This window comes from Wyeomyia smithii, chromosome 1 (assembly GCF_029784165.1).
Source record: "Wyeomyia smithii strain HCP4-BCI-WySm-NY-G18 chromosome 1, ASM2978416v1, whole genome shotgun sequence".
Lineage (NCBI taxonomy): Eukaryota > Metazoa > Arthropoda > Insecta > Diptera > Culicidae > Wyeomyia > Wyeomyia smithii.
Genome location: NC_073694.1, coordinates 163,452,993 through 163,478,562, shown reverse-complemented (window position 1 = coordinate 163,478,562; position 25,570 = coordinate 163,452,993). Strand labels below are relative to the sequence as shown.

The window sequence follows — 25,570 nt, the reverse complement described above, 5'->3', positions numbered from 1 at the left end:
TTTTTGAAGGCAGTGTACCTGCGCAGCCCTGCATTTGTCTCGTTCCTACTCGAAAAATGCTGCATTGGTTTTGTAAATAACTGTTTGACAGTTCCTTATGGGATTTTCTTTGGGGCTCGATAAGGCCGAGAAAAAGAAAATTCAATTTGTTCATTATTTATCGAGCAGTTTGACAGGGCGAGGTACGGAGTACTATGGGGCAACGTGTACCAGAAACAAACGCCAGTGTTACGTATGTCTTATGTATGTGATATCACCGCTTCTTTTCATACATCTTTATCTTACTGCTGACAGCGGGCACAAATTAATTTGAGCCCAGGACATGAATTCATTGTCATTCACTGTTTCTCGGTATAGGGATGGCAAAGGCTCGGTTATGTATTATGAGCTACACTTTGTATTAGTTTCTAACATATTTCAATAACTTTAAATAGTCAATATATGTGATTTCCTGAGCAAAACGTGATTTATTTTTGAATTTTATATCATTGTCCTTCGATTTTCAAATGAAGAATGAAAATTGCTCCAAATCGCTACAATGACAGTTGGTATATGGGCGAACCACATACATAAGACATACGTAACACTCAGGAAGAAATCTTCCAAAAAGTTGGTACAAAATGAACTACTCGAATGGTACCACACCCTGAATAAAATCACTGTTTGAGTTGTTTTTGAAGGCAGTGTACCTGCGCAGCCCTGCATTTGTCTCGTTCCTACTCGAAAAATGCTGCATTGATTTTGTAAATAACTTTTTGACAGTTCCTTATGGGATTTTTTTTTGGGGCTGGATAAGGTCGAGAAAAAGAAAATTCATTTGGTTCATTATTTATCGAGCAGTTTGACAGGGCGAGGTACGGAGTACAATGGGGTAACGTGTACCAGAAAAAAAAACGCCAGTGTTACGTATGTCTTTTGTATGTGGGCGAACCGTCATTGTAGCGATTTCGAGCAGTTTTAATTCTTGATTTAAAAATTGAAAAAAAAACTACAGAAAATTTTAGAAAATCACGTTTTGCTTAGAAAATACAGCTCTTTTAGATGATATAAAAAACTGATATAACTAAACAACCCAATCAAAAGATTTTTCGAAAGTTATGAATACACAAATGCAAAAAAGGCATCCCTAGTCTTCTTAAATTAGTGTGTGTTTTCTTGAAACGTTTTTCTTCAATTTTCGAGCAGTTACGAACATTTTTCAAAGAACATCTGGCATCTCTGTTTTGAGCGCCAAATGACGTTTTATTCGCGCGTTCAATCGATCTCCGATGGTTTACATTGTGTTTGAGTACGAAGTTTTGAAAAACGTATGCTTTTTCTGAGAAAAATACGAGTTTAAAACGAAATACGAGTTTGATAATAATTGACTAATACTGTTGAGCAAAAGCTTGTAATATAACATTCGTTTACCGGTTGATTAATTGTGTTTGCCAAACTATTATATTCAACAAACCCTTCAAATCGAGTTTACAGGAATTAACAAGAAAACGCAGCAATGAGTTATAGCGGATTATTGACTGCAGGCTGTATTGCCGTAAGTTAACTTACTTTGAAAACTGAACATTTTAACATTTGATAACTTCCAAACAGGACATTATGTGCGGAAATGAGTTGGATAAACCAGTGGTTCAAATCTTGGGCACAAAACGAATCGCTGGTAGCGGTGATCAATCCGAAAGGTTTCGGCTGCTTATCTCTGATGGAGTTAACATGTACACATTTGCTATGCTTGCAACTCAGCTGAACGACTTACAACAGAGCGGACAGTTGGCGGAATATACCGTGATTCGCATAAATCGCTATATTACTTCGGTTGTAAATCGGGGCGAACGAGGTGAAAAACGTGTGCTTATCATTCTTGAACTAACCGTGGTTAAGCCAGGAGCGTCTATTGGACAAAAAATTGGTAATCCCCAGCAGCTGACGGAAGGGTCAGCTGGCAGCAGCAACAGTAGCACGCCTGCACCGCATCCCCGTACGGAATCAGCTATAAGTGTTAGGTAAAGTAATCTCAAAATGGATGTTCTGCTTGACAAATAAATTTCTCGTTTTTAGTGATGGATCCGGGCACCAAAGTCGCTCTTCGAATACTAACGGAACGCAGAATTCGACTATGCTTCAAAACAGCTTGTGTCACCCAATCAGCTCGCTTAGTCCGTACCAGAACAAATGGGTCATCAAAGCTCGAGTCATGTCGAAATCAGAAATCCGCACATGGAGCAATGCCAAAGGCGAAGGGAGACTGTTTTCCATGGATGTCATGGATGAATCAGGAGAGATACGTATTACTGCCTTCAAGGAGCAATGCGATAAATTTCACGAAATGATCGAGGCTGACAAAGTTTATTTCATTACAAAATGCCAATTGAAGCCGGCCAACAAACAGTACTCGACGTTACGAAATGAGTACGAAATGACTATGACTAACGACACAGTTATACAAGAGTGTAAGGAAGATAATGCTTCTGTACCGGAAATTCATTACAATTTCGTGCCAATTTCGCAGATTGCGAACATGGAGGCAAATACAGTGCTTGATGTGATCGGTGTGTGCAAGGAGGTTGGTGAAGTGTCCCAATTTACTGCTAAAACCTCTGGCAGGGAGTTGAAAAAACGCGAAGTTACAATCGTTGACTCCAGTAATGCTACTGTCCAACTCACGTTGTGGGGTGAGTCTGCTCTGAATTTCCCAACTTCATCGAATCCGATTGTATTACTCAAGGGAGCTCGTGTATCTGAGTTCGGTGGAGGTAAATCGCTCGGGATGGTTGGAGGCAGTGTAATGAAGCTCAATCCTATGATCAATGAAGCCCATAAGCTGCGCGGGTGGTACGACAACGGCGGTAGTAATAGTGTTGTTACCAGTGTTTCGACACGCACTGGAGCCGGAACTAGCTACTCTACTGAATGGATTACATTCCATGAGGCGAAGGAAAGAAATCTGGGTAATGGTGACAAGCCGGACTATTACCAAACGAAGGCTCTGATCCACAATGTCAAATCAGCAAATGCAATCTATAAGGCATGTCCGCAGGCGGAGTGCAACAAGAAGGTGGTTGACCTGGATAACGGAATGTTCCGGTGCGAGAAATGTAACGCCGATAACACAAACTTCAAATATCGACTTCTGTTGAACGTAAGTACCATTCACCATAGATTTTTGTTGTTCAACTTGATGAGATTTTTTAACTAGATGTTGGTTGGTGATTGGACTTCAAACCGCTGGGTCACCGTGTTCACTGAGCTTGGCGAGCAACTACTCAAGAAAACATCACAGGAAATTGGTCAAGCCATGGAGTACATCAAGGAGGAAGCGGAGCAAATTTTCTCTGCGATCGCGTTCAATAATTACATTTTCAAACTGCGAACCAAGGTAGAATACTTTGCGGATGCACCGCGAAATAAAGTCACTGCTGTTGAGATAAAGCCACTTATCCACAAAGATTATAATGCACATTTGATTAAAAACATACAGGAGATGACTGGTATCGGTAAGAAGTGAACAATATTTTGTAATCATAAGCTGTTTTTTTTTAATTATTCCTATCTGTGTGTTTTCTATTAAAATTAACTATTATTACTGCAGATATAAATTAACATATATTAGGTACCTACTCATAAATCAGTGTTGAGTATAAACCGATTGCCCTCAGACTGTGCACCGACGTAACGATAGCGACATTTACCGTAAGCTCCGCGATGGTCACCTGCAACGCGAATGCTCTCAGGCAGTGGGTGGTACACGGGTGGATTTTTACGTTCAACACCCAACCTGTTGCTTAGGTTAGTGTACAAATGCTTCAGCGCGCTGGTGGCTCTACGGCTCTCAGATCCATCTGTTGCGTATTCCTGATCTTGTTGACTGCGGACAAAATCTCGTTCCATTTTTTTCACTCGTTGTACATCCAATATGTGTAGCTTCGGTAGATGGCGGATTATGTAAAGCCTGTCAAGGATATTGTTTTTGAAATTCCGCTAAGTTGGTCGAACTAAGCACACTTACCTATATTTGAGATAATCGTATTCGGTGTGCTCGAGGCTTAACAAATGACAAGGACAAGCCGGATTTCCCAGTAAACTCAAATACTCCAAGTTCGGGAAGCAGAGAGACAATTTTGTTAGCAGCAAATCGAGATTTTCGAACTAAGAGAAAATAAAAAATAAAATTACTGTTACAATATCGGTAGAACTTGCGTCTGATCCCTTACTCAGAGTCTTAAAGACTGACTTCACTGAAGAAAGTCTTACAATAAAAAGACAGTGGTAATCAATAACGCAGAAGAATCGATGAGTGAAAGGTCAGCCTCCCGAGTGTAAATGTTGATTAGATATCAGTGTTTCGTTGCACAATAATAGGTAACGTTTATACCTACTGTGGACTTACTTTATTATTGTTCAGTGATAGCAGTTTTATTTGCCTCAACTGTCCGGGAAATGTGATCTCGTCTGTGAGACTGTTGTTATCCAGCACTAGCTCTTCGAGACCACCGAAGAACTCGAGTGCCTCAAACGAAGACAGCTTGTTGTGGCTCAAATCGAGGTGACGAACACGATCAGAATACAAATTGAGGATAGCCTCCGGCAGTTTGTACGTTTTCTGGTCGAAGTATATGAGCTTAATGGAAAAATAGGACAAAATGAAGTAAAACAGATTATGAGGTAAGAATTTTTTTTTTTTGGATGAATGGTCGGGGTGCAACCAAACCGAACTAAGAACCAAAATCATTTTTAACGGTGCATTATTTTCTGCAATCTGCTACATAGAATTGTTTTTATAATGCCATATAAACTGTTCAAATGACTTCCCTACCCATGGGTGGAGGACTTGACGGTGATCTGTCAAGCGTATTTCCTAACGCAATTTTGATTAGACAACTAATAATATAAATAATAATTTTTTATTTTATTTTTTATGCCCAGCTGAATAATATAAATAATAATATAGTAATAACATAATAGTAACAACTCAATATTCAATAATCACCATAATAGCATTCGTTATGTTTGATTACGCTTGACTTATCACACCGCTGGTTTTAGTCTCGCATGACCTAACAAAACTAAATACTGGCGGGGTCGGTAGGGCTTAAGCGAGGTTTATACTAACCCTAACATTACTAACAAAACCTCGTGACTGACGTCCACCCATTGCACTCATAGATATAAAGTAGCATTACTAACCCTTCTAATTTCTCTCACAACTACTACTACTACTCATATTATCATTTTTCTATATATAATACATGTGTGTGTGTGTTTTATTTTTCTTCACTAAATATCAGCTATTTTAACTGCGCGAATTTCTTTATTCCCATATGTCAATCCCAGTTACAATGTGACTGCTGTCGGAACGTTTCTTTTTTCTTTTTGATTCGACCCATTATCGCGCATTTGGCACCTCAAAAATAGTTAGTCGCGCATCGTAACTTTTGTTAATTTCGGTATACCAATGCCCCATGCATTGAACGTCGACAGCTGTCTGGCATGTCTTTCTTGCTTGCGTCGTAAGTTGCGGGGTCGTTTCTTTATTCCAGGGGCGGGTGTGCTCTGACCCAGTGGAATAAAGAAATTCGTTATCAGTTGTACGTTTTTCCCTTTTTCTGCTAGAATGACTCTCTTGCACGGGAATGGCATCGCTGTCAGCTACCATACATTTGACGCGTTACCAACATCACTGGCACTGGCACCCGAAAAATGGGCAGTTCACCCTTATCTTATGTTGATTCGGGCAAACCGGCTAAACGTTGACTGCAATTATTGATAGCATATCAGACAGTTTTGAGCAATTTCTTAAGGTTTTCACATGGTATGTGATATTCTAAGTGATATTTAGTACATTTATTGTGTCCCAAAGCAAAGTGAAGCAAACTGTGACAGCAGAAAAAGTAGTTTTGGGACAAACGGTACAGAAATAGATGTTCGTAACGCTTGAAGGCTACAATACCATTCCCTTGCTCTCTTGCGTCTATGGGTGGTTAAAGGGTTTAAAATATGTTGACAGCGTAAATGTGGATGTGTGTTGATTGTACTGTTTGGTTTTGTTGTTAATCCACTCCCTTCTCCCTTTTTTTTATCGTTCTGCGGCTGCGAGATGAAAATTGCCGCAGTAGAACAACGAAAAGAACCAGGTACGTGACATAGGGCAGGAACGCGAACGGTCTTGCATGGGACATGTCAAAGAGAGCGATCGAGGACAGATGACGGCATGAATAAAGGTAACAGACGTGAGGAGGAACGACCAAGAACACGAGGAAGACTGCCGACATAAGTACCAACGGTTGGATGGCTTGGAAAGGTATAGCCAACACTACTGTGGTATGTAAGGTAAAATCGGTAATATGAACCGGTGATAACAGGTACGTTCTCCATTCAAATCATATATTTACCGTTGGAACCTCCAGTCCAGAGTAAATTTGTTCATCTGTGACTTTGGTCTTGTCAGGTTGAATTGCTCCTGGAGGTTTTGACCTTACATTCATTACATAACTTGGGCCTAGTGCAACAGTAACCAATAAAACAATCCGAAACCAAACTTGGAATATATCAGATAGCCGTAAGGCTGCAGTGTCGAAGTAAGCAACATGGCTACGCTCTTCTGTAATGCTGTTAGATTCCGCTCAAAGTCCCAGCCTCAGATTCCAGCGTATTAACGCTACAGCTGGGCATAAAAAAAATAAAAATAAAAAAATAAACTGTTCAAATGACTTCGTTTTTTTTTTCTTTTTTCATGAAAGCGCTTGGTTCAGTTTGGCTGCGTGTTTCTAAGTATTGTTATCTAATTTTTTTTCGATCTGGTTGTTTTGTGATCTAGAACTTGGGATCAATACACTCTTATTATTGTTTACAGCAGTTTTCTTTCACTGTCGCAGTTCTCCGAATGATGAAGTACAAATAGTTCTAATGAATCGATACATGGCTGAATAGCATCCGGAAATGAGAATAATTTTACTAAATTTCAAATGTCTTCACTACACAGCGCAGGTAGTAGCTCCGCTAGAAATACTTGAGTTGAGTGAAAATAAAAAGTCGTGAATGAGTATTCCGACCATAAAATTTAAGTTCAGAAGATGCCAACTTGAAAAAGGCTATCCAATAATCGTTTATTTACGACCATATCGCATTCGCACAAAAGTATCAAGAATTTGCAATCGCGTTTTAGTTTGAGCACAGAGTTTGAGTCATTTCGAAGGTTCAAAGATCACTTACTTAGCTCACTCGAAAACAGGAATAGCATTTTCCAATTCGCTCGAATCCATTTTTTCGTACGTCCGTCAATAAGAAGAATAAGGTTGATTGAAAATTCGCCTTAGGCGATCCTTCTTGCCCCATCCCACCTTATAAAAACTTGCAATGTAAAGACGATTTGCTTTATTCCACTAGGTCAGTGCCAACATATCCGGGAATGATATTGCTATTTAAGACGCAACTAATGAAGAGATGCCAACTCCCATCCCTACCGCCACGTGGTACCGACAGGGACACGAGCAACCAAGGGAAGATCGGTGGACCAGTGGGAACTTGGTCGTATGCTGACAGGGAAGGGGGAGCTGTTCTTGAAGAGCAGCTTGCTCGAGAGTCTGTTGCCCAGGATAGGGGCGGCTCAAGCAGCGACTGAACTATGAAATGCGGTGTCTCGCCAGCTACACCTAAGGCGGTAGCTCCGTCTCGAGACTAGGCATCGCAGCCCTAACCCAGAGAATGATTCAAATCGGAACAATCGGTATAGACCTAGGCAAACGAAAAAGGACAACGATTGGAAACTTGGCCCTTGGAATGTTAGTTGGCCAGAGAGCTACGGAAGGCAAAAGTGGAGGTAGCAGCCATACAAGAGGTGCGTTGGCCTAAAACCGGAGAACGTGTTTTCCGGACGGTTGATCCGACCGCGGGCACTTCTTCCAAGTACCACATCTACTACAATGGCGGCGACAGAGCGGAACGGTGCGTCCGCTTCGTGCTACTTCGAAACCAAATGAAGCGCGTTATTGGGTGGAGTCCTATTAATGACCGTCTATACGTATTGAGGATCAAGGGCTGATTATGAGCTCGTCAAAAAAACATATGGAGAGTGCTCACAACACGACAAAAGGATCGTTAGCGGATATATGAACGCACAAGTCAGACGAGAAGAGTTTTTTCGTCGTGTTATTGGTAGGGAAAGCCTTTACTCTACCACCAACGACAACGGCTTGAGGTTAGTGAACTTCGTCGCGGTTAGGGGAATGACCATCTGTAGTACCCAGTTTGCACGTCTGAACATTCGGAAGCACACCTGGAGACACCCCAATGGAGAGGCCTGCTCCCAGATAGACCACATACTGATCGATGGCCGGCATTTTCCAGACGTCATAGATGTGCGGTTCTTTCGAGGGCCAAACATCGACTCGGATCACTATCTCGGGGCAGGTAAGATTCGCGCCCGGTTGTCCAACGTATTCAAATCGAGATCGGCGTGGAAGATACGTCTGGAAATCCAAAATCGGGAGGGAGCGGCTGTATAACCAGATTATCCTAAGGGTCTGAGGAACAACTACCTACGGACTGGTTGGAAGGACTCACAAGCCACATAGAGCCGACTGTAGTAATTATCGAGGCATAACCCTCCTCAATTCCGCTTATAAAATTCTCTCCCGTATCCTGTTCTAGTGTTCCATCATCTGTTTATTGACTTTGGGGTGGCGTACGATACAGTTAAACACAACTAGCTGTGGTAAATTATGCTAGAACATGGTTTTACAACAAAACAAATTAAACTGTTACGTGCTACGCTTGACGGTTTCACATCATACGTCAGGAGAGCGGACGAATTTTTGAACGCGTTTGTGACGTTAGATGGTCTGAAGCAAGATGACGGGCCCTCTAACTTGCTGTTCAACATAGCTTTAAAAGGTGCAATATGAAAGGCAGATGTGGAGAGGAGTGGCACCAAGATCACAAGGTCTCACATGCTTCTAGGCTTCGCGGACGACATTGATATCATCGGTGTTAACGGCAGAGCAATTGAAGAAGCCTTTACGGCTCTCAAAAGGAAAGCTGCGAGAATTGGACTGTCAATTGGACTGACTGGCAACTGACAACATCAAAACGGATAACGACAATGTAAAATTATGCAGCTCGCCCGTTTTGATGTTGACAGTTTCCTTAACGGTGAGTGTCTTGTCATTTCTCTTATATACAGGTTCACTACATGGTGGCTAGCAGAGACCGTGGTAGTTCCACGGGTGTTGGTGCTGCGGTGGAGATGGATGGGGATACTTTCGAAGTGGTCGACGAATTTGTTTATCTTGTTACTCTCGTGACATATGACAATAAGGTGAGCCGCGAAGTGAAGAGACGGATTGTGACAGCAAATAGGGCTTATTACGGATTGCATAGCCAGCTTAGGTCCTGAGCCTACAGATCCGTACGAAATTTGCGCTCTATAGAACTCTGATCCTCCCGGTGGCGCTCCACGTACATTAATCGTGGACTGAAAAGAGACCGATCGATGAGCGCTTGGGGTCTTCGAGCATAGAGTTTTGCGATCAATACTCGGTGGCAAACTAGAGAATGGGGTGTTGCGCAGGCGCATGAATCATTAGCTGTACGAAGTATACAAATACGCTGATTTTATCAAGCTGACGAAACACGGCAGGTTACAATGGGCTTGTCACAAAGCACGGATGGCAGATGAGCGACCGGCAAAGATAATATTTAGCAGAGAACAGGATGGATGCCAGCGACTTCGAGGCAGACCTCGCACGCGCTGAATGTTTGCTGTCGACGAGGATGCCAGAGCAGCGGGTGCAAGGGGAGATTGGAGAGGAGCAGCTCAAGATCGCGTTTTGTGGAGGCGTATTCTGGATTCGGCATAGGATCTCAACGATCTGTCGCCATAGAAGCAAGCAATAATGAGATGCCAGACAAGAGGATGGCAGCCCTATCTAAACTCTACACGTTTGACAGTGTGCAACATGTCGGGGCAGGCGCCCAGCAAAAGTTCCGTATACTTTTCACTTTAGTGGGGGAGACTCTTCAATCTTTCAACATAGAAAGAGATAGCATGTTGCCATCCCCCTGGTTGTTTACGAACTAAGCCCATGCGTTGGTGTGCTGAAACTACCAAATTTACAGTGCGCTTCGGAAGTCAATACAGGGTCAAAACCAAGCCCCTAAAGCAAAAGTTTTAACAGCACTTAGGTTGGCTCCAGGTCAAAACAAGATGGGCTCTGGAAACAAGAAATTCGCTCTGAATGTGCTACTTGTGAAGGGGTAATTAATAAGGCAGTGGCAACCATATTGCATCTATAAATTTTCCTTTTTTTATAATTGGGTGGTTTAGCTAGGGTATCGGCTCTATTATCGTCAGGGGGTAAATGAAGACCAAGATCGTAATTTCTTGCATGATGATTCTTCATGAAGCAGAGCGCCATCCTGCAGAAAAATAGTTCTCTATAACTTCATTAACTAACTTCATAACCGTTTCAAAATCACATTCTGTCCAGAAAACGCAGCTTTTTCAAATAATGGATTGAAAATTAGTACAGCCATACCTCGATATAAGACAACTTTATTTTTATTTTCGTTACGTTATATCGAGGTTGCCTTATATCGAGGTATGACTGTATAGCTAAACAACGCAAATATGAGCTATGATAGGTAATCAAAAATAAACAATTAAATTTGGTGGATTTTTTTGCCTCGGCACTTAAAATGGGTTAAAACACTTTGAGCTTCATTTTTTCAACCGGACTCTTCCGGACCCCGAAAAATTACCCGGTGTGCATAGCTTAGTTCTGTTCCGAAATCCAATCGGTCTATGAAGATTTCGATCCGACTACTTTAGATTTACTCTTTTTAAATAGGTAACTAATATCTTTTTAAATCTCATGTATTTGTATTAATATTTATGTATTTGTATTGTGATCAAAACTAGATCATATTGAGCGGAAAATGTGCGAAGCGAAGATCAAAAAGTGGTCCCAATCTTACAAAAAAATGTGCGAAGCGTTACAAACTTATTACGAATCAAACCCTTTTTTCAATCTAGAACGAGACACCCTGCAATCGTCTAATGTAAATCTAATTTATTTACGAACAATGCTAAGAGAACTCATTAGTTTTCGAATGAAACATTATGAGAGCAAAGAAAGTGTTTCGAAGGATAACACAAAATTTAGCGAAATCGCGAATTATTATATACTTAGGATTAGAAGCTCCATCGCAGGCAATCTCATCATGAGAAGATCAACTGTCAATTATAGTTGCTGAGTTATAAGAATTGATTTCTTTTAATCAAATTATCCATCGTTGAGTTTGCAATACCAGATCAAACGTTAACATTTCCTGAGGATCTCCTTACAAAGCAAGAATTCGAAAGAACAAAAATCGAATTGAGCTTCACCTCACCTTTCGTTCGCCATCTATGTAGATTATCTTGTTCCAATTTATATCATCCATGATGCAGAAAATGAAGCTGTTTGGTATTATATGATTCACAGTTTCTAACACGACAAAGACTTTTGTACGGTATTCGGTACGTCACAGCCGGTAGCACCTTTTACTTTCACTAAAGATTCTGACCAACCAGTGATGCTGCGAAACACATTACTCCTATCTGGCCGAACTATTTGTTAGTTGTTTTCCTCTGCTGTATACATAAATAAAACTGTCCTATTAACACTCAGCTGCAGTCTGTGATAGTGTATTGTCTTATCAGTTTGGAAATTTGCTTTGATTTTTGCCTCGGAGAATACTCAGCTGCTGACCTTTCCGATCTAAGAGCGAATGGCTAATGTATTCATCCTCTCCTAGCACTAATGCAAACACACTTTGTCCCACAGATAATAAAACATTGTCTCGATTTTAATGCGTTACCTGCACTTAGATAACAAGATAACTACTGATTCGGGTACTGGTAAAGACACGGACCAATGAAGAAAACAAGTATTAAACGGCTCTATACCGAGCACGCTTGATTTGTCACTTGGAGTGCTTCTTTTGCTCTGCCTATAGTGCATAGGTAAACGTATTTCGAAAGCCAGGTATAAATACATTTATCGAACTGATCAAGCTTCTTAACGGTGAAAAAAAAACGAAATATGATACGTTTACCCGGCAAAAAATGGCTGCTAGGAGATGGGCCCCTGCAAAAGAAAACGATTTCAGTTAGTCGATGCTGTCGGTAAACGCCTGTTGAAAAACTCTGAATCTGTTAAATTTAATGTGTTTACTGTTTAAATTTATGGATACCTGCACATTAGACTAAATTCCTCTTTTAATTAATGTACAAGTATGTTAGGTTGTAGCTTAGTCTAAGCTGCTGATAAAGGGCATTAGGTTTCGTTCAGAAAAAAATGGATTGTAGAATGAGTATTTTAAAATTTCATTTATTTTAGACCTATACTAGAGCTGCTTTGCAGCAGCAGCAGAACAGACGAGATATTATCGCTTTCCTCTTTAAGAGAATTTTTTTCAACTGGATCAACAAAAATCTATTTGCGATTTTTTTTATTCTCAGACATGGGCACCTTTTAAACGTGTTGTTGCGCACTGTAATTTTTGTAAGTTAGATCGTAAATCTGTGGTAAGTTGACACTGACCCAGTGGAATAAAGAAATTCGCTATATACTTGTATCAGGGGGTATCTATCTGTCAAACATCGTGTAACCAACATATTCGGCATCATGGTGTTTGTTTTGGTTTTTGTTCTTTTTGGTTATGAAATTGATCGATGTGAAATATTATAGAATTGGAACGTTTTTTTATCAAAACTCGAGAAACGTCACGGACCAACAAACGTCTTGGACCAGAGCTGATCTGCGATAACGCACACATATATGAAATTTGACAGCAGTGAATCCCCTCTGACTTGTATCAACTAATAAAGCCATGACACATACGCATTAATGATGGAACAATCGCAGGTTTGTATGTACCATGACAATACCATGCTCGTTGCAAGCTTCAATGACACCCGCATCGTTGGTCGAGCCAGACGGACTAGCGATAAACGAAACACCGCTCAGTCGGGCCCGGTCCACGTTGTCTCTAAAGGGGAAAAACGCATCCGAACCTAACGCAACGCCGTTTAGCTGCTTCGCCCACGCCTGACGATCGGCTGCTGTTAAAAATTCCGGAACTTTCTCGTACATGGCTTCGAACTGAGCCAAGGGCATATCCTTGCCAACCGTTTCGTTGACGAAATTGTCTATAGCGTTCGAAATCTCGGCACGCTTGACACCCTTCTTAAACTGCATGGAGGTTACACGGGGATGCTGCCGCAGCCACCTGATCGGAGTTAGAAGGGCATATAAAAAAATGAAACAAGAAAATTATAAAACTACTCACCAGTTGTCTGCTTTATCCCCGGCCAGCCGGGTACAGTGGATACGTGACTGCTGTCCAGCACCAATGCCAACGACTTGTCCATCCTTTGCGTAGCAAACAGAGTTACTCTGAGTGTACTTCAACGCAATCGTTGCTACGATAAGATCACGTACTGCGTCGTCCGGCAGATTTTTATTCTTTGTGACAACATTTGTGAACAATGCTCTGCTGATGTCGGCGTCGTTACGACGTTGCTCCATCTGTAGCCCGAATAGAGTTTTTCTCTCTACTGGACTGGGTTCATATGTTGGATCGATCTGCAGAACGCAGTAACCCCCATTCTTTTTCTTCTTCAAAAGATCTAAAGCCTCCTCAGTGTAACCTGGAGCTATAATTCCATCCGACACTTCGCGGGAAATAATCTTAGCAGTTACCAAATCACACGTGTCAGAGAGCGCAACAAAATCTCCGAACGAAGACATACGATCAGCACCTCGGGCGCGTGCATAGGCCGTTGCAAGTGGTGTTAGACTATCAAACAGATCATCGACCATGCAAAGTTTGGCTTGGTCTAGTGTCAACGGTACTCCGACGGCAGCTCCGGCCGGAGAAACATGCTTGAAGCTTGTTGCCGCTGGTAGTCCTAGTGATTTTTTCAGCTCACGAACCAGTTGCCAACCATTCAAAGCATCACAAAGATTAATGAAACCAGGAGCGGCATTCACCACCTTTAAGGGAAGTTTTTCTAGAGTGGTGAAGATTTGTGCAGGTTTCTGATGTGGATTCATACCATAGCGAAGGCCAAGTTGAGACACACCAGACGAGTATTGCTTACGAAAGTAGTCAGAAATAAGGTTGTCATATTCTGCTGTATGTGTGAATGCCTTTAAGGCCAAAGTCTGCCGGGTACTCTCAGTAATGTCTCCATTTTGTTTTATTTCAGCAAGAACCTTGCCATAGTCCGAAGGATCGCACAGAACGGTTACTCGCTTATGGTTTTTTGCAGCTGCTCGCAAAAGAGTAACACCTCCAATGTCGATGTTTTCTACCGCATCTGCAACCGTCACATCAGGTTTTGAGATCGTCAACCCGAACGGGTATAGATTACACACCACAATCTGTATCAAGTCATACTTTTGGCGTTTCATATCGTTCAGATCGGCATCGGTAATGCGGGCTAGGATGCCAGCGTGTACGGCAGGGTGAAGCGTTTTCACACGGCCACCCAACATCTCTGGAGCTCCCGTAATATCCGAGATATCACGGACAGGTAGGCCATAGTCGCGAATGGCCTTGGCGGTACCACCGCTAGCTACTAGTTTAAGCCCAAGTTGATTAAGTCCTGCAGCGAATTCCAGTAATCCGGCTTTATCTGATACGCTGAGAATAGCTGCAATGAGCAACATATTAGTCATCATCAGGATCAAGTATAAATCTTACCCACTAACCAAGTTTTCCGCTAGCCATGGTGTTGCAGTTCAGGAAATTTCTCCGTGAAAATGTGCTCTGTCGAACGGTTAAAAGCAAACTGGACCCTAGCAGGGTTCTCACTTTAGTGATTAACTTGTAACTGTAACGACGAAAAAAATTGTTGCTGACGGGTTGTTTTCTTGTTTTTTAAAATACAGTTCAATAATAATGCGATGCATTGCTGGGGAGTAACAGTGTTGCCTACGTAGAATGCAATGGACATTGTTCGAAAACAAGGTCGAGTGACGCTGATAACAGGGGTTACGGAACAAACGAGGAAATATCAAGTGTTTGTTGTCAGGTGTTGAATTTTTAACTTGTTTGACCAATTGATATTACATTTCATGTTGTTTCACAAGGTAAATTGGAGATTGTCGAATTAAAATGCCTTAGTGGATGAGTGTGAAGCTTAACATCAACACGTTGATAAGGGCTCGTTTTTTTTGTTTAATTTTTGATACTCACAGGGAAAATCGCTCAAACAAAAAACCACGTGTATAACTCCGGATAGCTTGATTTGACTGGATCAGTTGATACTCACACTGGATTTATTGGCATTCACATTATACATTTAAACTGATTACCGGTAATCAAGAGGGAAGCGGTCTTCAGTGAAGCAGATTTTTATATTATATATAATAAACTTTTTTATATGTATTATAACAAACAAGTGCTACACTTCTAAAAAACGTTGATGTATGGTGTACTCTGTCACTACTATTATATATAGAATGTTTATACGCGATCACAACACCACGAACACTAAGGCCTCTGTAATAGTTAGTAGTGAACCTGTATATTAGAGAAATGACAAGACACTCACCGTTAAGGCAACTGTCAACATCAAAACGGGCGAGCTGTATAAATTTGCATTGCCGTTATCCGTTTTGATGTTGACAGTTGCCTTAACGGTGAGTGTCTTTCTGTTAAATTTTCTTTTTGAGCGTCTTAGTTAGCGAACCTATACATTAGAGAAATGACAAGACACTCACCATTAAGGCAACTGTCAACATCAAAACGGATAACGGCAATGCAAAATGATACAACTCGCCCGTTTTGATGTTGACAGTTGTCTTGACGGTGAGTGTCTTGTCATTTCTCTAATGTATAGGTTCGCTAGTCTTAGTAGAATGGAATTGAATATTGAGAATAGGTTATGTTTCCATTTAGGGACGATTCATTAATGATGTCACTAAAATTTGGGAAAAATTAACTCCCCCCTCCCCCTTGTCACAAGCTGTCTCAACTTCCTTGACCCCCCCCCCTTAATTACGTCACGTTTTTAAACCAGGATTTTTTTGGATTGAGAGACACTAAAAATAAATGAAATTGCGCTATCATTCATAAACGAACATGCACGGTAAAACAGAATTAACGAACACTATGCTTTTTAACGTGAAAAAAAATTGTCATTTATTTTATCTAAAGCAAATCCTAAGCAAAAAAAGGGATCGTAGAACTATAAATGAATAGGCGGGGGCCTAGCGTGGGTTCGAATCCCAACGCCGACATAGGTGTCGATGGTTGTGGGGTGGAGTGATCCACTCACAACCAACCCAACTAGTCCAGATTCAATTCTAGCCGACACCGGGAGATTTTATGAGGCGAAAAATCTCTGGGATCACGCCTTCCATCGCATGAGGAAGTAAAGCCGTTGGCGCCGGTCCGTTAATCAACGCACAGTGGGGAATCGCTGGCCATCGACCCAAAAATGAAAATGCGAATTTTATTTCAATTATATTTTTCCTATAGTTGTATACTATTGAAGTGTCAGAATCCAAATTTTAGAGCATTACGACAAAATTTGAATTTTCTATGATTTTTCAAAGTGTACTGAATCAGTGTTTTTTAGCGTTTTTCTTGACAAGTGTTTTAGCGTTTGAAACAACAAGTGTTCGGCACATATCGAATTTTAAAAATGTAAATTTAAATTGCACACTGCAAGCAGTCGACAGAATAACAAATGGCTCATATAAGTCTGATAATAACAACGTTTTCAAACATATTTCAGTATGATTAATCATACTGTTTTCATATTTACAAGTTTAAGCCATCAATATTACAATATTCAACACAGTATCAAAAACTAAACATTGTTTATATTTCGTTTCACCTGCACTGAGTACCAAAATCATAATTTAAGTTTGTATAATACCAGTCACATGTAAAAACAATCGTGTAAACACAAACCATGAAATAATCAATCGGCTGCTAATTTCTACAGAACAAATTGTGAATTATTATTCTGACGTTAGAAACTGCATTTTGAAAGCTCTCCTTGAAAATATTAAAACTATATTAAAAATGAAGATGAAGGTGGAAGTGAATAAAAAGAAGAATTCGATAAAAAGATGCAATGTAATATAGTCACTTTGAAAAAAACCAAGTCATAAGTAATTTTTATCACGAAGCATATTTTTCAATTGATATTTTTTTATTTTCTCAATAACTAAAACATAATATTTTTATATTTTTTCATGGCAAATGAAAGTCTTTCAAGCATCATGCATTTTGTTTTCCAAAAAATTGAAACCGACGAAAAATTTTCCTCATATATAATATATATATATATATATATATATATATATATATATATATATATATATATATATATATATATATATATATATATATATATATATATATATATATATATATATATATATATATATATATATATATATATATATATATATATATATATATATATATATAAACATAAAAATTCCCCCGGCGTCAAAAATGCACATTTTCATGCAAAAATAACATCAAATTCGGACTCAGCGTTCTAAAATTATATAAAAACCATATATTTTCCATGATATGAAGACATTTTTTTGCTTGGCCAGCATTTGTATGGAGTCGCCCCAGTGTACAACGGGTCGTAAGTTAGGGTCCTGAGTGGAGCCGCCTCCCTGGGCGTCGGTGATTGGCACAACAAAAGTGGCGGAACTAGACCGACGGAAAATAAGAGAATAAAAAAAATATAAATGAATGATGCAAATAACATAAATAGTTCTGAGTTGAACTCTGTGGTTAGGTATGTGACTTTTTTATTTTTTGAGTTTAAATGTGATGTCACACTCAAGATAACCCCCCCGCCCCCTAAACGCGTGACATCATTAATGGATGGTCCCTTAATTCTACTACAAAAAATCGAATACCCTCTAATCGAATACCGTCCGTAGATACGTATTTCGGCTGCTACATGCAACCATCATCAGTGCTTATGTGGACTGTCATAGTAGACGCGAACGCGAGCGATGGGGCGAGAAACTTGTCGTAGGTAAATTAACAGCCGTAAAGTGAGCTGTTTATTTAGCTACGGCAAGTTTCTCGCCCCATCGCTCGCGTTCGCGTTCACCATGGCAGAGGCCTAACGCATATCCACAACTCAGCGAAGATTGAACTCTTTATGATCCTCTCTACTTTTTTTGTACATCCATATTACTGCTGGTAGCTGGTGTAGGCTCCTTCCATACCGAATGCGGCGCGGCGCGAACTGCGTCTTTCCCGTTTTTCTCATGGTGAGCAGGGTTGCCACATTTAAATCTGTGTTTCCCCTTGAAAAAATCTGAACATCTGTATCTGGAACAAAAATATCTGTAAAAAAAATCTGTGTTGTTTAAACACAAAGAACTTTGTATTTTTTGAGTTTTTATGGTACATAAACAAAATTTTTAGCTTAAAACGTGTGAGGAGTTGAAAAAATGTTCAATTTGCTCAATATTTAATGGAATAAAATTTGGATTGTTTTCAAAAATTAATGTCAATTTCGAAAAATCTGTAAATCTGTACTTTTCGACGAAAATCTGCATATCTGTATATACAGATTCTGTACCGTTTCTTCGGCCAAAAATCTGTAAAATACAGATAAATCTGTACATGTGGCATCCCTGACGGTGAGGAATAATATTTAGCAATGAAAACTCATGCGCGTCAAAATAGATCCCGAACTTTTTCGACGCAGTTCGCGCCGCACCGCTATTAGCATGGCAAGGGCCATACGGTTGAGCTTGAACCGCTTGAACTGAACATAAACTAAAATCTCAATTCGTTATGGCGCTGACGCGGATGCTCTCGTTTAACCCTTTCACAAAACAAGGGAATTGAAAGTGAATGCTGAATGGATTTTCTGAATATGAATGCTCTGAAAATTTAACAAATATTTTATTATATGGTCCATTTATTTTAGCATTAATAATTAAGATAAATTATGGAACACTTTAAACACTTTTCTTTGTTTAAGAATGATGCACAATATTCGGGAAAAACTCCTACACAAAGTTGTTTGGCAGTTGAAATTTGTTTGTTAACTAAATGGCCCCTTTTTAAAATACATTTTGGATCATAAAACATGCTACCTGCAAAACTGATTTTTTTTAACTAGAATGATGGAATCTTTTTCAAAAAGCGAGATATCGTGAAACTCGTCGAATCGAATTTGAAATCAATAAATTGAAATCACCGGCAATTCTAAATTGTCGCCCTATGGGTGTTGGAGAAAATCCTCTGCAAAACAGATGCAGACTGCTTAAAATAGGTATGGGGTGATTGAAATAGTGTCCCTCGATTAGAAACTGCAATTGATTATTGTTAAAATTTGCTAAATCAGTTTTATAATCTGAAAACAAGTACTGACAGAGAAAAAGATGAAGTTAACAAGTACAAGAACAAGATGAGGTAATGTGATCGAATATCCAGAACCAATTTATTGGTTCTATTTAAGACCCAAACAATCCAAAATTTACCGGAAGTCGATTGAGTTTGTCTCTACTTGGTACAAAAATGTGTATAGGAAAACCTACTGTTTGCATTTCCGTTTCCAGAGAGCTCAGTAATAATTTCATAATGGCCTAACTACAATACGTTAAAGTATAGTATTTTAAATGTCTAACAACTTTGCCGATCAATCAGAAATGACCTGTTGCATCGAGTTTAAACACTCAGCTAGGTAGATCAAGCAAACAAATGTAGGTAAATATTCTATGCGTAGGAAGGATCTACAAAAAACATAAACAAAATAAACACCTTGAAAATAAAACACCATCGAGAAAATTGTTCATGATTTATCTTTATTGATTCACAAAACTATTTACGTAAATCAAGTTTGTTCCAGCTCTTTAAATATCTTGGTTTTCTTCGGTGATCACATTTCCTGTGATGGTCTGTCTGGTATGATTATAACAAACCTCTGTAAATAATAATTTTCGCTGCAAAAACCAGTACTAACTGAACAGTCAAACTCGATCGTTTGTTCTCCGAAATGCAAGATTCTTACTAGTACTAAACAAACGAGTACACTTATCGCTAGGATAGCAAGGGGCATAGAAAACATGCTCCTTTCGCTACTAAGAAACGGCTAGAATATTAACGATGATGGAATCAAAGTAGGACACAAGTGGCTTATCGTACTTAAATCAGTCCAATGTGTGCAGCTGAATTCTACCACGCACTCTTGACGCACTCATTCAGGATCTCAGTCAAACTTGGCTTGGTTGTCTTACAGCTCGTCATGCTCGGCTTCCTCGTCAGCGTTGATCTCTTCTTCGTCTCTGGCAGTGCTGTCATCTGCCTCTTCTTCCTCGACGAATTCTTCAGCCTCCGGTTGCTCATCGAGCGAAACGCCAAGCGTCTGTCGCATCATTCGTTCGATACTGTCACCAAACTCGGCTGTCTCCTGCAGATGGAAACCCGATCGTAGTGTAGCTGTGTTGAACATGAGAACGGCCATATCCTTGGCGGTAATGTCCTCTGGGTCAGCATCCACTCTGCGCAACAACTCACGCATCAACGGATGGCGGGGGTTTATTTCAAGTGTTTTCCGCTGGCTGAGATAGTACTGACGTTGAGGATCATCAGTCTTTTGGTGAGCGTTAGCCATAGCCAAACGTTCCATATTGCCGGTCCAACCGAACATGGATGCCACCAGGGCGCATGGTGAATTTGACAATCGCTCCGAGACCTGAGCTTTAGCGATTTTATCCTTCAGGGCAACATCATTCAACCATTTGAGCAGAGGCTCGAATTCCGTTTTGAGTTCTTCGAACTTGGCTTTGGATTCCTCAGATTCGTTCAACACGAACCCTTCTTTAGCTACGTTTTGGAATTTTTTACCGTCAAACTCAGGAAGAGCAGAAATGCTGTACTCATCGACAGCTTCAACTAGATAGAGAACTTCGTACCCACGAGTAAGCAACCGTTCAACGAAAGGAGATTTTTCTACTTCCGCCCGACTGGCACCAGCGATGAAGTAGATGTGTTCCTGTTTTGCCTTCATGCGCGACACGTAATCTGCGAGGCTGGTGTACTCTTTGTTGCTTTTGCCGTTGGACGATTGGAAACGGAGTAACTTGGCTAGGCGGGAACGGTTGCTTGGGTCTTCCATAATACCCAGTTTAATGTTAGTGGAGAACTCCTTCCAGAATTTCTCGTATGTTTCCTTGTCAATTTTTTTGATCATGTCCAAAGCCTTTCGGACAAGCTTCTTTTTGATCACCTTGATCAGTTTGTGCTGTTGAAGAGTTTCACGAGAAACGTTCAATGGAAGATCGTCCGAATCCACAACTCCTCGGATGAAGTTCAAATAGTTTGGCATCATATCGTTGAATTCATCGGTGATGAAAACACGCCGTACGTAGAGCTTGATGTTATCGGATTTAGTACCGTACTTGTTAAAGCTCTCCGATGGTTGCACCTTCGGAATAAACAACAGTGATTTGAAAGTTACTTCTCCTTCGGCGACGAAATGAGTGTGCGTCAGTGGCTCCGTGGTGTCTTTAGTCAAACTTTTGTAGAATTCAGTGTACTCCTCATCGGCAACGTCGCTTGGTTTCCGTGTCCAGATAGGTTTACTATCGTTCATGATTTCCCAATCCCAAACAGTTTTCTTCACCTTCTTAGTTTTAGGTTTCTCTTCTTCTGCTTCCTCCTCAACCTTTCCGTCCTCTTCCTCTATCTGATCTTCATCCTTTTTCTCGGGTTTCTCGGTCGCTTCCTCCTCGACAGGTACTTCTTCCTCGACCTGCTTACTACTCCACATGTAGATCGGGAAATTGATAAACTGCGAGTATTTTTTGATGAGTTGTTTAACTGTATCATCTTCTAAGAAATCTTGCGCTTCTTCTTTTAGGTGCAACGATACTTGCGAGCCACGCTTCAGAGTATTGCCTCGCGGATCTTCTACGATACTAAAGCTAGCTGCATCCGACTCCCAAATGTATTGTTTATCATCATTGTGCTTAGTAGTGACCACAACTCGATCAGCAACCAAAAACGCTGAATAGAAACCGACACCAAATTGCCCGATCATATCATTAACATCTTGATTCTCTGATTTCGATTCCTGCATCTTCGATAAAAAGTCCGCAGTTCCAGATTTTGCGATAGTGCCGAGGTTGTTTACCAGGTCCTGCTTGGTCATACCGATACCAGTGTCGATAATATGCAACACTTTGCCGTCCTTATCTGCCTTGATTTTGATCTCCAGACTGGGATTGCTATCTAGCACCTCGGGACTGGTTAGTGACAACAGACGTATCTTATCCAGTGCATCGGAAGCGTTCGAAATCAGTTCACGCAAGAAGATCTCCTTGTTGCGGTACAGAGAATTGATAATCAGTTTCATCATCCGGTTAACCTCCGCTTGGAAGGTAAATTTTTCCGACTTCTCGCGCAGCTCTTTTATTTGCGCCACATTCAGTCCGTCCAATTTGATGGCTTCCTCTTCGCGTTGTAACGCTTCTGCATCGGTGCGGGATCCTTCCTTGGAAGCGCCCAGGTCCTGTTCTACGACGGGTAGATCTTCGACATCGTCTTCGGCCCGAACGGCGGTGAGTCCTGAAAAGATTTTTAAAAATAAAACACGCGTAAATTTAAAATCACAAACAGTGCGGTAGAGTGATTAACTCTCACCATTTCGATGCTTTTTTGTTCTTATATTTCTTATGTATAGTACTTCAAATTCATAAATATATATATATATATATATATATATATATATATATATATATATATATATATATATATATATATATATATATATATATATATATATATATATATATATATATATATATATATATATATATATATATATTACAAAATTTAATGTCATTAAAAATCCGTTAGTCAGGTTTAAGTTTTACCTAGTGAAGATGCCTTTCTTGCAAAAAAAAATGAAAATATTCAAATTGCATAAATAATTGTTACTTGCTCTCCTTAAACCAATTAAACGGTGGCTCTCAAACAACACTGAGGTGGTGGTTTCAAAACGCGGATTTGAAAAGATTTAGGAATTTATGCTGCTTCGGTGGCAGCTCGATGTAAAATCTGCAGAAGAAACCCACTGCGAGGTAGTCTGATACCATTTTTTTTATAACAGTCTATCTCTTACGCGGTATTTTTACGGTTTTTTTTCTTCAATCGTTTCAGAGATCGCTTAAATTTCCAAAATTAAATTCCGATTTATTTTTTCCTGATTTTCTTTTTTCTCGAAAATATTTGGCAGACATCATGAAAACTTTTAACAAGTGAAGTGTTTAAGGGAATTTTCGAAATTAGCGCGAATTTTGAAATATACGCTTTTTTTGTGTGAAGGAAGACTCCAGCATATTTAGTGCCAAAAACATGTTTGAAGTTTATTTTTGTATGTAGCTTGGAAATCCCCACTATCAGTATCAACACTGACGTGGCTCTCAGTGTGCTAGAAGAACAGCATACTTCTGAATTTTTCTCGAAATATGAATACAAATTAGTGATTAGATTAGATGGTTCACCAATTTGCATTCATATTTTGCAAAACAAAAACTTGGAGCACCTATGGTTCTCTATGTGGTCACGTTTCGGGAATGTTCTATTGTGGCATTCACCCATTGCAAATATGACTGCATTGAAAAAGCCTAATGGATATGAAACGCCATGGCCACAATTATATTTTTTCACTTACCTGAGCACAGGAAAACTCCAACGATCAGAAGTAACCAGTACTTCATCGTACGACGCGTTGTTGAATATTCACTATGATAAACTTAAATTTCCGGCGGAACCTAATTTGAACGCCCGTTTTCAAAGGGATAATTAAACGTATTCAGTCTCCCTCTACCAAAACCCTCTCACAACGTACACCGAACAAGAACTAACGAAAGAATACATTTTGCTGTCAAATAAGTACGACCTCCGCTACACACGAAACAGTCGCGATTACATACACAGAAGCGAGAGCGATTTGGCGTGTTCCGATTGGTCCAAATCACCGGCTTTGGAACAGGGTTGTCAGATGGAAATTTCTTAGACTTTGTACACGATAAAATTGGGGATATGTTGAAAAGGGTACACACATGCATTGCAACTGTTGACAACACATCCCAGGTTTACCACTGATTTTCGAATGTATCACAACTTTTTAAGACCTTCAAATGTTTTCAAATGTACGTCTCTGTCGACAAGATATTCAGCAAAATATCGTCTAATAACCCGTTCACACTACAGAGGATACCATGTGATTTATAACAGCTGTTTGTTGAATGTACCATGTTCGTTCTATAACAGCTTGTTAAGCTTTAGTTTAGCCGAAGTCCGTCCAATAGCAACTTAACAAGCTATCCAGCTTTCCACGAGCGGTAATTGCGGACAGTGCACGCAGCCCATTTTGACGTTTTCTGTAGGTCAAGGAATTTTCAATCGCAGTAACGGAGTAGAAAATAAAATAACGTCGTAACGTAGCATAGCAACTTCAACAAACAATGGGCGTTTTGTTATTTAAATTTCTTCGTGCGCATGTGAGAATCAAAATAAACAAAACTGTTTATTAAAGTTGCTATGCTACGTTGCGAAATTCGAATGTTTTTCACTCAGCTACTACGATTGAAAAATACCCGACCTACAGAAAACGTCAAAATGGGCTGCGTGCACTGTCCGCCATTACCGCTCGTGGAAAGCTGGATAGATCATCAATTGTTTGTTGAGTAATACCTAGTATAGACAATATGTAGACCTGCGGACTGAATCGCAGCGAGCCAAAACAACTGTCAAACGTGCGAGCCAAAATGAACATAATGAAAAATGTGTATCAAACAAATAACAAGAATATGAAAAGCCAGCGATGCCAGTGCTGCTGCCATTCACTACGCAGGTCTATATATATAGTGTCTATAATACCTAGGGGCTAGACACCTTTAATTTCATTGAAAATATTTCGCTAATACTACTCGATATCGGTAGATATATTTTGATATTTATCGATTATCTGTTAATTGACAACCCTCTAACGATAATATAACGTCAATGAGCTATGATATAAATAGAGGGATGCCCAAAAATGCAACGATAAATACTTCGTACTATTGAATATTGGAAATAATTCGCAATATATCAATAGTGTCTTGCAGAGCCGTAGGTACTCCGTTTTGCGTGGGGGCAGAGAATTTTTTTAATTAAACGTTTTTTTGGAGGGAAAGCCGTTGAAAACCGTTATGTGCTCGACAAAAAGTACCTTTACGCGTCCAACGGAGTACCCGGGTACTCACAAATTAAAATTCTTATAAGTTTTGCAGTTTTCCTCCTATGTCGATAGTTTTAGCACCTAAAGATTCAGAAGGTCATTTATATATTTTCAAATAAGCGTTAGTGATGTCCCGTAAGAATTTTCTTATTTCCGAAAATCTGGTTTTCCGTGTATATATTCCGAAAAAAAAACCAAGCTGCGAATGTGCGTATCGTTGAAAAAAGCAGGGATAAAAACTTTATAATTTCTACCTTACAGTGACGAACCCGCTATTCGACCAATTCAATATTC

General features: G+C 39.9%; 4 protein-coding genes across 6 annotated transcripts; 1 reads left to right on the top strand and 3 right to left on the bottom strand.

The window, feature by feature from the left end:
* Window positions 1-1,236: 1,236 nt before the first annotated feature.
* On the top strand, window positions 1,237-3,593 carry LOC129722899 (replication protein A 70 kDa DNA-binding subunit). Its single transcript, XM_055676743.1, has 4 exons — window positions 1,237-1,534; window positions 1,591-2,000; window positions 2,056-3,136; window positions 3,194-3,593. Exons 1-4 carry the CDS (start codon window positions 1,496-1,498, stop codon window positions 3,500-3,502), a joined length of 1,839 nt encoding a protein of 612 aa, XP_055532718.1. The 5' UTR covers window positions 1,237-1,495; the 3' UTR covers window positions 3,503-3,593.
* Window positions 3,509-11,937, bottom strand: LOC129722919 (leucine-rich melanocyte differentiation-associated protein-like). 2 transcript variants are annotated; one of them, XM_055676782.1, is made up of 5 exons: window positions 11,386-11,937; window positions 4,385-4,615; window positions 4,004-4,143; window positions 3,616-3,946; window positions 3,509-3,558 (listed from the first exon to the last, which is right to left on the bottom strand). In XM_055676782.1, exons 1-4 carry the CDS (start codon window positions 11,434-11,436, stop codon window positions 3,616-3,618), a joined length of 753 nt encoding a protein of 250 aa, XP_055532757.1. In that variant the 5' UTR covers window positions 11,437-11,937; the 3' UTR covers window positions 3,509-3,558. The 2 variants fall into 2 exon arrangements, with proteins under 2 accessions (XP_055532757.1, XP_055532749.1); XM_055676774.1 differs by having other exon boundaries at window positions 3,509-3,946; window positions 11,386-11,935.
* A 412-nt stretch (window positions 11,938-12,349) lies between these two features.
* Window positions 12,350-15,373, bottom strand: LOC129722906 (bifunctional purine biosynthesis protein ATIC). Of its 2 annotated transcripts, XM_055676766.1 has the most exons (4): window positions 15,241-15,373; window positions 14,754-14,875; window positions 13,327-14,695; window positions 12,350-13,266 (listed from the first exon to the last, which is right to left on the bottom strand). In XM_055676766.1, exons 2-4 carry the CDS (start codon window positions 14,770-14,772, stop codon window positions 12,882-12,884), a joined length of 1,773 nt encoding a protein of 590 aa, XP_055532741.1. In that variant the 5' UTR covers window positions 14,773-14,875; window positions 15,241-15,373; the 3' UTR covers window positions 12,350-12,881. The 2 variants fall into 2 exon arrangements, with proteins under 2 accessions (XP_055532741.1, XP_055532731.1); XM_055676756.1 differs by lacking the exons at window positions 14,754-14,875; window positions 15,241-15,373 and having other exon boundaries at window positions 13,327-14,723.
* Window positions 15,374-19,829: 4,456 nt separating this feature from the next.
* Window positions 19,830-23,915, bottom strand: LOC129716689 (endoplasmin). The gene is made up of 2 exons (XM_055666524.1): window positions 23,723-23,915; window positions 19,830-22,614 (listed from the first exon to the last, which is right to left on the bottom strand). Exons 1-2 carry the CDS (start codon window positions 23,766-23,768, stop codon window positions 20,279-20,281), a joined length of 2,382 nt encoding a protein of 793 aa, XP_055522499.1. The 5' UTR covers window positions 23,769-23,915; the 3' UTR covers window positions 19,830-20,278.
* Between the last annotated feature and the right edge of the window lie 1,655 nt (window positions 23,916-25,570).

Coding starts and splice junctions, on each gene's coding strand:
- LOC129722899 (XM_055676743.1), top strand. CDS start 1,496: ATGAGTTATAGCGGATTATTGACTGCAGGCTGTATTGCC. Junction 2,001..2,055: donor GAATCAGCTATAAGTGTTAG/GTAAAGTAATCT, acceptor TCTCGTTTTTAG/TGATGGATCCGGGCACCAAA. Junction 3,137..3,193: donor AATATCGACTTCTGTTGAAC/GTAAGTACCATT, acceptor TTTTTTAACTAG/ATGTTGGTTGGTGATTGGAC.
- LOC129722919 (XM_055676782.1), bottom strand. CDS start 11,436: ATGGATGATATAAATTGGAACAAGATAATCTACATAGATGGCGAACGA. Junction 4,144..4,384: donor TATCACTGAACAATAATAAA/GTAAGTCCACAG, acceptor ATTTTCTCTTAG/TTCGAAAATCTCGATTTGCT. Junction 3,947..4,003: donor TACGATTATCTCAAATATAG/GTAAGTGTGCTT, acceptor TATCCTTGACAG/GCTTTACATAATCCGCCATC.
- LOC129722906 (XM_055676756.1), bottom strand. CDS start 14,723: ATGATGACTAATATGTTGCTCATTGCAGCTATTCTCAGCGTATCAGAT. Junction 13,267..13,326: donor GGGGATAAAGCAGACAACTG/GTGAGTAGTTTT, acceptor AACTCCGATCAG/GTGGCTGCGGCAGCATCCCC.
- LOC129716689 (XM_055666524.1), bottom strand. CDS start 23,768: ATGAAGTACTGGTTACTTCTGATCGTTGGAGTTTTCCTGTGCTCAG. Junction 22,615..23,722: donor TGGAGTTTTCCTGTGCTCAG/GTAAGTGAAAAA, acceptor AAATCTTTTCAG/GACTCACCGCCGTTCGGGCC.